This window comes from Hyaena hyaena, unplaced genomic scaffold (assembly GCF_003009895.1).
Source record: "Hyaena hyaena isolate Hyena2069 unplaced genomic scaffold, ASM300989v1 scaffold_245, whole genome shotgun sequence".
NCBI lineage: Eukaryota > Metazoa > Chordata > Mammalia > Carnivora > Hyaenidae > Hyaena > Hyaena hyaena.
In genome coordinates, this window is record NW_024080878.1 from 26058 (window position 1) to 37011 (window position 10954).

The 10954-nt window shown below is 40.9% G+C and overlaps 1 protein-coding gene across 1 annotated transcript; it reads right to left on the reverse strand.

Annotated features, from left to right (window-relative positions):
- Window positions 1-4154: 4154 nt before the first annotated feature.
- LOC120240046 (olfactory receptor 10T2-like) lies at window positions 4155-5123 on the reverse strand. The gene has a single exon (XM_039244636.1). It carries the CDS (start codon window positions 5121-5123, stop codon window positions 4155-4157), a length of 969 nt encoding a protein of 322 aa, XP_039100567.1.
- Window positions 5124-10954: the final 5831 nt, after the last annotated feature.

Here is a 10954-nt window from a genome sequence, read left to right on the forward strand (position 1 = left end):
GGGGCATGGAGGAGGGCACTTGTGGGGATGAGCACTGAGTGTTATGTGGAAACTAATTTGACAATAACCTATTTGTAAAAAAAAAAAAAACTTTTTCTCTTTCTATATTGAAGAATAAGAAAAGAAAAAAATTGAATATGTGGACCATCAAACAGAATTGAAATTACATCCAGTTTCCCCTAGCAGTCAAACCTTTGAGAACTTTATAGTCTATAAACTAAGCAGGTGGAGAGACTTGTGGTGTCCCTCAAGAGAAAGCTTGGCCCAGTAGGGCAGGGCTTAGTGTAATGGCTCCATTATCCACTAGATGGCGCTGCTTAGTCTACTGGGATGGATGTGGCGCGTGTAAGCGTGTATTTACATGCACCAGAGGGGTGAAAATGGTGTCATCCAGCTGCCCAGTCTTTAGTATCAGAACTCTATGCCCTCGTTGATCAGCAATCAAGCATTCTACTTTTGTCTCAGGCTTGCATCCACTCCCTGCTTCTACACTGTCTGTGACCAAGCTGTTAGTCACGGTACCTCTCTATGGAGTTTAATCTCAGATGTTTCCAAACACTTCACTTTTGAGAGTCCTGTAGCTTTGACTCTCTCAGATCCTCTTGGGGAGAGACCTGCAGAGCAGTGGCTGGTTCTGGCCCCCCTCCCCTGGAAGGTTCCTGCCCCCGTGTTGCTGCAGATGCCCAGAGACTGGCTGTGTGCCAGTCCGCCCCAGAAAAAGTTTGTGCCATCGTATAGCAGCAGCGTTTACGATGGAATCCTGACACACATCTGGTGCGGGGCTAGAGTGAACTCTTAACGTCCTTGTTACAATACCAGTTAATGTGGTTGTTCTCCAGGATCCTCTGGGACCTTTGCCTGTGGGGACACTGCAGAGCCTCTACCAAATGTCTTCCCATCAGGGAAAGCATCTCCCCCTGTGGCCTGAGGACCCCTCGGATCTTGCTGTCTGCTCCTGAGGATTTGCCCTTACCACCAGAGCTCCACCAGGTATGAGCTGTGGAGTTTCAGACTCTGCACTCCCCTGTTTATAGCATCTTAGTGGAATTTTAACCCTTTCCTCTCTCCTTTCTCTGTTCAGTCCCTTGCAGTCCCTTTCTCCTTTCTCCCTTTTTTGTTCTGTCCACTCTTCCCCTTTCTCTCCAGCTTTCCGGGTGGGTTCGGGGGGAGTGCTTTTCCTGTATTCTCCTCACTGTCTCTGCCCTCTCTCCACAAATAAAAACGGCTCCCTACCCACTGGGCCTTCTCTCTCCCCCAGTTGACCTCTCTGTGCCATGCACTTGCCAAGTTCTGTGGTTCAGGTTGTGCAAATTGCTGTGTTAATCCTCAAATCAGTTTTGTAGGTGTGCAAGGTGATTTGTGTTGGTCTAGCTGCATTTCAGGCATGAGAGAGGGAGGGAAAAAAGTTCCATGCTACTCCGCCATCTTTCATTCTATTAATGTGGTGTATTATACTGGTTCGTTTGCATATGTGAAAACAACCTTGGGACACCTGGGTGGCTCAGTCAGTTAAGCGTCTCACTCTTGGTTTCTGCTCAGGTCATGATTTCATAGTTTGTGAGATCAAGCCCTGTGTCGGGCTCTGTGCTGACAGCATGGAGCCTGCTTAAGATTCTCTCTTTCCCTGTCTCTCATGAGTGCCCCTCCCATGCTCATGAGTGCACACTCTCTCTTTCTCAAATAAACTTTAATAATAATAATAAACCAAACTTGTATCCCAGAGGTAAATCCCATTTAGTCAAAATTGAGGCTTAAAATAATTAATGAGATGAAAAAGTTGAAGATGATTATATGAGAAAACAGATTTTCATGTGAATTAGGGGACATTTGTGAAAATGTAATGGTGAAATTTGTGAAATGGCTGGTCAGAGAACTTCTAGCCAAATTTTAATTTAGTGTTGAACAAAGATGAGATCCGGGGACCCAATAGGCTCTGACACCACCTGTAATCAATGCGGTTGTGATTTGAATCCCAGTTTCGAGCCCTTTGGGAGCTCTCCTCACCCCCATCCACTCTAGCACAACCTCCTGGTTCCTCTCTTGAAATTCTTCTTTCTTTTCAGGGGTTTCTCCCAAGATGTTTTGCTTCCATTCTGGACTCTTCTCTCCACTCCATCCATCAACGTTACACAGAGCTCATTATCTGCCTCTTCATTTTAACTAATCCTTGTTGTCTGGAAAGGGCACAACTGCTTCTCAGCTCTGTTGAAAAGAAGTTGCTACTACTCTCCACAATAGTTAAAACATGGAAAGAGCCTAAGTGTCCATCAACAGATGAATGGATCAAGAAGATGTGGTTTATCTATACCATGGAATACTACATGGCAATGAGAAACAATGAAATCTGGCCATGTGTAGCAACATGGATGGACCTTGAGGGTGTTATGCTGAACGAAATAAGTCAGGCAGAGAAGGACAAATATCATATGTTTACACGTATAGGAGGATTAGGAGGAACTTGACGGAGGACCAAAGGGGAGAAGAAGGGCGGAAATGGTGGGGGAAAGGGAGAGAGGCAAACCATGAGAGACTCTTGAATGCTGACAAAAACTGAGGACTGATGGATGTGGGTGGGAGGGGGGGATGGGCATGGAGGAGGGCACTTTGGGGATGAGCACTGAGTGTTATGTAGAAACTAATTTGACAATAAACTATTTGTAAAAATAAATAAATAAATAAATAAATAAAAAAGAAAGAAAAGAAGTTGCTACTTTCTCATTCTACAGGTCAGCCACAATGTGGCATTCTCCTAGCTTCTTACTATATTTCTAAATCATTTGTTTGCATATTTATGACAAAACATTTCCCTCATTGGCACTAATCTTATCTGGCTAAGAAATAATAATACAGTTGACTTTTGAACAACTGCAGGGGTTTGGAGAGTTTTGACTCCCCCAAAACTTAACTACTGATAGCCTACCATTGACTGGAAGCCTTGCTGATAACATAAAGAGTTGATTAACACATATTTTGTATGTTATATGTATTATATACTGTGTTCTTACAACAAAGTAAGGTAGAAAAAAGAAAATGTTAAGGAAATCATAGGAAAGAAAATACATTCACAGTACTCTACTATATTGGAAAACTCCACATGTGATGGATCTAAACCTATATTGTTCAAGAGTCAGCTGCATTGTTATCCTGAGTCTTTTACTGACCACCCCATTTCTTCTCATTTATTAGCAAGCTGCCACCAGCCTTTTGATATTTTTTCCATCTCAGTCCTCAGTCCCCCAGCTTTGGCAACCTCACACCATATGGCTGTGCCATTAGACAATGTGACCTCAAAATGCCTAGACTTCCTGACAGTATCTAACGTCTTTCACAATCCATATGAGAACCTTACCATAATGGCCTCAATTAGATTCTTCAGTTATATATAGCACCTTCCACCTCTCTGATCTTCATAAATTAGAAGCTATTTTTCTTTATACTCTACTCAAATAACATTTGAATTATTTGCTCTTTGAGGACTTGAGAAAGTTAATTATGAAACCATCTGGCCTACTCCTTTGCTGGGGAATAGGAAGAATAGCTCTTTGACAGACTTTTCTATATTGTTCCTGAAATTTGGTATATTAAAAATGTCTATTTTGCAGTAATTTTTATCAATTTATTTTTCCAGAAATTCTTCCATTCCCATCTAGTTTACTTATTTCTTTGAATAGAACTGAACAAGGTATTTCTTAAAATTCCTTGAAATTTCTCTGTATTTGTAGCCTTTCACTCATTTCAACTCTAAGTTTGTGTGCTTATAGTTTTTCCTCTTTTCATTAAGTAAAACCCTATTTTTTCTTTCCTTCTTCCTTGCTCTTTCATTCCTCCTTTTCCATTTTAGTATAATGTTTTTCTTCTTCCAAAGGCAACAAAAGTTATGAAAATAGTTTTCCAAACTGCTTTTTTGTTTACTACATTCATATGTGCATGTATGTATAAGCATTTATATGTATACAGGTACACATATGTGTAATAACATTTTAAATATTTTTTTCATTTAAAATATTTTAAAACTACATCTGGTTTTATAGTAGGAAAGGAATGAGACTAGGGCATATCAGACCATTAGAATACACTTTAATTGCTTGCACACAAACTATTTTATTGGAAATACTCTACTTTTCCCACTTTCGTTATCAACAGGCTATACATTTCTAAATGTCTGGTGTTCTTTTATTCCCCATCTGAGGGATGAACCTGTTTGTCTTGCCTAGTACCTTCCTTAGAGCTGTCTGCATGTCTTTGTTTCTGAGACTGTAAACGATGGGGTTAAGCAGAGGTGTCAGCACTGTGTATGTGACCGCCATCAGCATGTCTTCCCGGAATGACTCTCTGTCCTTGGGCCTCAAGTAGACAAAGCCAGCAAATCCATAGTGTATGCACACCACAGTGAGGTGGGAGGAGCAAGTGGAGAAGGCCTTATACTTCCCCTTGGCAGAGGGCATCTTCACAACTATGGACACAATGAAGACATAGGACATCATAATGAAAACAAAGCTGCCCACCAACACGAAGGCAGAGAGCACAAAAACAGCCATTTCTTGATGAGAGGTGTAATCACAGGCAAGGCAGACCACAGGTGAGATGTCACAGAAGAAGTGTTCGATGATGTTGGAGTCACAGAAAGACAAGTTGAATACAATGAGGAAGATGCACAGAGAAACCAGGAACCCAACCATCCAGGAGGCCAGCATGAACTGAAAGCAGATCCTATGGGTCATTAAGATCTTATAGTGCAGTGGGCTGTGAATGGCAGTGTAACGGTCATAAGACATGGCAGCCATGATGAAGCAGTTATTGGCTCCCAAGCCAAAGAAGAAAAACATCTGTGTGGCACACTCAGGAAGAGAGATGGTCTTGCTGTCTGATAGCAAGTCCACTAACATGCGGGGGATGATTGCCATAGTGGTACAAGTTTCTGAAAAGGACAGGCCACAGAGGAAAAAATACATGGGGGTGTGAAGGTTGTGACTGACCTTGATGGCCACCATTATGCACACATTTGCGGCTAGGATGGCCACATGGGAGAAGAAAATTATCACAAAGAAGAGATCCTGCAGGTCTGGGAAACTGGAAAACCCCCACAGAAGGAAGGTGCTCACCGTGGTATGATTGCCCATCATTCTTTAGGCTCAATAACATTCTCCCACAGACACAGACATTCTTGAAATCAAGACTCAAAATAACAAAAAGCAGAGTTCACCTGGTCTTTAGTCAAGGGCTCCCGGGCAATAGCAAGACAAATGTTTTTTTGTTTTTTTGTTTTTTAATTTTTTTAATTTATTTCTAGGAGAGAGAGAGAGACAGCGTGAGCAGGGGAGGGTCAGAGAGAGAGGGGGAGATACAGACTCTGAAATTGGCTCCAGGCTCCGAGCTGGCAGTCAGCACAGAGCCCGAAGCGGGGCTCGAACCCACAAACCGCAAGATCATGACCTAAGCGAAAGTCGGACGCTTAACCGACTAAGCCACCCAGGCGCCCCAACAGCAAGACAAATGTTAATGAGAGAGCCGAAGCAATGGGAGTTAAATGCACCTGGCTGAATTCAAGGTCAGAGTGATGAGGAGAAAGATTCTAGTAGAAGAATCTGCCCAAAATCTCAAATATTTTGAGAACCCCTTTATTTATCACTCCTTTCTGTCCTGTACAGTCAGAATCTGCATGAAAGAGGGAAATAAGACAGAAAAAATGTTATTTTCTCATGTATAGGAGTGTGAGAAGTAACAGGTGTAAAATGCTTATGTGATCCAATCCTAGCTTGGCACACTGAAGTGCCTCACAATGTTGACTGAATCAATACTAGTTTAACAAGTAAGGAAAAGATTTTGACTGGCTTCCAAACCTTCTTGAAATCCCTAGAGTTGCTCCCCAGAAGGCAGTGGCTCCTTGACTAACAATTATTTCAATGAGTAGACCTAATAAATGAATTTACCATTTTGAAATTTGTGCTGGTTTTCTGTTTATTACAGTAAGTTGAGGCTGGAGGTGCTCAATTCCTGTCTCCCATTCAGGCTGATCTTAGAGACAAAATGGTTAGAGAGAGGCTATCCCATCCTAGATGTCTCATTTGTGTCCATGATGTCCTGTTGAATTCTTGAACTTTCAGGAAAACTTCCAGGACATTTTCTAACTGGTCCACTGGTGGCAAGAGCTTCTTTGTAGCCCAGCACTTAGAAGAACTCAAGTTCCTCAGGTCATTTCCATCGCTTCTTAAACTGTCCACTCTGTGTGTTAGATGACAGGATGAAAGTAACCCAGGTACTTCCCATACAATGTGGCATTTGGTTTCAGGCACTGTTGTCTGGGAAGAAAAGGAAAACATTGAGAAGACATTGATGTGGAGTTGAAGGTTGGGGAAAGAATTGTAGAGACACACGTTTTATAGAATCCACCAAGCTCGAGGAGGAAAAAAAAAAAAAAAAATATATATATATATATATACCTTTAGCTGTAAAGTTTTTATATTTCTTATGTACTCAATTACTGGGCCAAAAACGTACAAGGCGGCAAGTGAGGTAACCAGTATTTACTCACAAATATTCTGGTCAATATGCTTTGCATTTGATAAAATTTTTTCACTAAATTTCTTCCAATGACTCTCTGTGGTAGGGCTATCAATTCTGATATTACAAACATTGACTTTAAGGTACAGGTTGCTTAATTGGCTCTCCAAAGCCAATGCACTAATTCCACAAATATTTACTTGATCAAGTAGCACACAGCTTCCATAGCTGCTCCTGTACTAGGGACCATATCTGGGTCACCAGGGAAGCATTCTTGAGAGTGACAGATCCTCACTCACATCCAGCCCAAGTTCCTGGCAGTTTTTTCCAAGGGGAGAAAAAAACATCAGGAGACACTGGGATTATTTGAAACTCTGACTATGGCTCTGTTACTTTCTTTTTTCCTTTGTAGTGATAATAATCCTGCTTTCCTCCTAATACTCAAGGGAGCTAGTGACTGAGAATATGTCAGTACAACATTATTCCCATTACTTGCAGTCACTCTTCAAGGGCAGAGTTTGAAGAAGTTATTTTGTGATCAACTCACCCTCCTTGGGCTATACCACTTTGGTAGACTGAAAGGGAGCTAACTGATTTATTTTCCTGAAAAACCCATTTCTTGGTTTATCCGTGCCCCCACCCTTGCAAGGTATCTGGTGGACTTAGTAATGTCTAATTTCTCTGAGTTAGCAGTGAGGCCCTCAAGAATTTGAGGCTGTTTTTGATGTAAACCACGTGGCAGACTCTTTTGTCCCACTACCATGTCAAACCCCCGCACAGTGGACACCTTAAACCAATATACCTCCCAAGTAGTACATCAAAACCTTGGCCAGTCTGGGCAGTGCTGGGATCACTATGATACTCATCATTCCCCACTGGCCTGAACTGGAGAATTTTTCTGAAAGCTATGCTTAACTTGTGCTCATAGGGCAACATTCAAAGGTGAATATTTATAACCAAATGTTTGGAAAAGTGTATTTAACTTTCTTGTAGCCCAATCATAAGAAAAGTTAGCTTTCAGTTAGGTTTTCAATAATTTTCAGAGAAGATAGGGATATTTTTAGAATTTTAAGTAGGACCCATGCCCAGCACAGAGCCCAACACAGATCTCATGACCTTGAGATCAAGACCTGAGCTGAGATCAAGAGTAGGATGCTTAACCCACTGAGCCACCCAGGAACCTCTGATATTTTTAATGGAAAAATAAAGGAATGCTTTATTGATTTAAAGGTATGAATTCTCATAGGAAATTTAACAAGGTTTACATAGAGGTTCATAAGGCTTATGTTGTAAATGGCTTCCTGAGTTTGTGTGTGTGTGTGTGTGTGTGTGTGTGTGTGCATATGCACAAACATACATATGTATATATGAGAAAAATTTATTTCCTTAGCTCTTTCAATGAGGCTATATTAGATCCACCAAAGAAATACTTGTTTTTCAAAGTCACAACGGCTAAATATGAAATCAAATGGTCACACCAAGCAGTCAAAGGGAAAAAGGCATGTGGGGTGGGGGAGACCCACAAAGAATCAAATTGCCAATGGTTTATAGTGAAATTTACAATTAAATAATGGGTGAAATATGGAAGTGGCAGGATTTTATAAATGTTTTTCTTTACTCTTTCCTGCTTAATTCTTTTGATACAATGAAAAACCAAATTAGCCTTGAGATTAGACCTGGAATTATTCTGCAGTCTGTTTTGTAATGGGCAGGGGGAAGATTGAGCAGAATTAGAGGTACTTGTGTTCACATCCAAGCCCTGTTTCTATTACATACATATATGCAAGTAGCCACTTTTCTCCATGGCCCTGAATATACCTCCTAGTGGGTGACAGTGCTATGTGCATTTCCTTATCTTTTCAGATAATAAGTGGGCAGTACCTGCTAGTTCCAGTCCCGTTAGCTAAAACATCACGTGGTGTAGAGACAGCTTTTCCAACAGGGGCTCAGCAACATTTGCGTGCTCATAAGTCACCTGCGACGCCGTAGCTACTCTTCTGCTTATTGGCTGTGTGAAGTCACTCCCTCTCGGCTGCACACTTGCCTTTGGGATGGAGTTAGCAGGCCTGTTCTCTGTGCTTTCTAACCTCTCATTGCTTCATCTGCATGCTAATTGTGCCAGGAATAGGAAAACTACAGCATTTCTCTCCATCCAGTTGTGCCCTTAGTATGTTCAGTACCTTTTAACTGCTGATTAACCCCCACAGCTACTTCATTATTAGTGGATAGAGCACAATGTGCATGACAAATAGAAATATAAAATAAAATTCCTACCTCATGTCAAAGAGGAGTCACTTCCAAACTCTTAAGAAGAAGACAGTAAGCTGTATGTACAGTTTTCTATAATTTTCTAATGTCCTTTAGGGGTTAGTGTTTAAAGCGTTTTGCCCTTTGAATGACTGTGATAAGCTTGCTCTGTGTGAAATTACAAAGTCTCTCATAACCTTAGGGCAGCATCTTTATTACTTATGGTCAGAGCTGAGTTCCATGCACATTCCAGTGAGAGTTTTATGGTCACCTGAGACCATTACCCCTTGAAACTACTCAGAGTTTCTTCCTTTCCATTAGATACCAGGAGGATTGTTCTCTGTGGACCTAGAACTTATTGTGATGTCCACAGAACCTTATTTTTATTTTGATATAGTTTAATGATTATTCAGTGAAACTTGCTCTTATTTATATGAAAAAACAAATCAACTCGTTCAAATACATTTTGGAATACGAAGGAGTCCCTCAGGCATTTTACTTCCTATTCAATACCATTATTTTTTTAGTTTTGAAAACGTGCCAAGTCCCAGAGGTCTTTCTGTCCTATGAGCAGGGCAAGGGAGAGGGCCTGTCATACAGGCTGTTGCCTGGGGAATCAGTCAGAAGAAAGGTCGGGAAAAACAATGAACACAGAACGTTTGTTGTCACTGCTTCCTCGTGAAGTAACTCTTCTGTAGAAGGCCTTGCTGAAGAGGAAAATCCACTGTAATTGAAACCTCCATTGACTGCAGTGCCATTCAAAATGTTTTCCCAGCATTTCGTGAAATTCTTTATCTATCTATCTATCTATCTATCTATCTATCTATCTATCTATCTATTTTAAATGTTTAATTATTTGTGTGAGAGAGAACACAAGGGGGAGGGGCAGAGAAAGAGAGAGAAAGAGAGAATCCAAAGTGGGCTTCAGACTCTGAGCTGTCAACACAGAACCCAACTTGAAGCTTGAACTCATGCAAGATCATGACCTGAGCTGAAGACAGACACTTCACTGACTGAGCCACCCAGCTCCCTGAAAATTTTAAAACACAAAGCAATGCTGCACCAATTATCTTGTCAGCATCTGTGTATCCAGGACCTAGATTGTTCTTAGTATATCCACTGTTGTATTAAACAAACCCAAATCTTAGTGGGTTTAACTGAATTCATACAGCGAGGTTTAATAGGGATTAACAGAGATCTTGAATATTTTGCACACTCCAATCTGGTTGTTGATGGTTAGCTGTTGTGTGAGACCTTGCATTAAGATTGAGCCATTCTGCATGCGCATGGTGGCTGGGTTCAGTGGGTGAGTCCAGTGAGAGTCATCTTCCATGAGAGCCCAGTGGATGCCATTATCAACTTTTGTATCCCACCTCACTTGTACTGAATTATTTTCATTCAGAGTAGTACCCAGTACTTCAAGTAGTACCCAGGTTCTAGGAGATGAAAAGAGATTACAGACTTTGATGGGACAGTGACAAAATTCTGGAAGAGTGTGTGGGACTGGAATTATTAGTGTCACAATTTTTGGAAAATACATTGTGCCACACATTAAGATTTTACTATATTGGCTTTATCACATGTCTCTTTGTACTTTGTCCATGTATTAATCCATCTTGTGGTACAAAGGAAATTGCAGACATCAGTACACTTCCTCCTTAATACTTTTGTACACATATCAATAACTAGAGTTCAATACCTCTTACATATTTTATTCTATGCAACTTTGTAGAAATTTACATAAAGTAAAATATGCTAATCTTTTAAATGTATGATCACTATGAATTGGCAGATGGATCACCTGTGTAACTCAAACACCTCTCATCATATAAAATATTAGTGGGAATCTGGGTGGCTTAGTAAGTTGAGTGTCTGACTTCAGTTCAGGTCATGATCTCATGGTTCATGGGTTCAAGCCCCACACTCTGCTTGCTGTCAGCTCAGAGCCCACTTTGGATCTTCTGTCTCTCTCTCTCTCTCCGCCCCTCTCCCACTCATTCTCTCTCTCTCTCTCAAAAATGAATAAACCTTAAAAAAGAAAAGAATATTAGTATCAGCCTGGGAATTTCCCCTATGCCCCTCTTCAGTGAGTCCTAGCTTTCCCTAAGAGAGGCACCCATATTCTGATTACTTTTTCCACCATGGCTTGTCCTGTAGGTTCTAAAATTTCATACAAATGGAATCAAATCATACACCCTTTATTTTA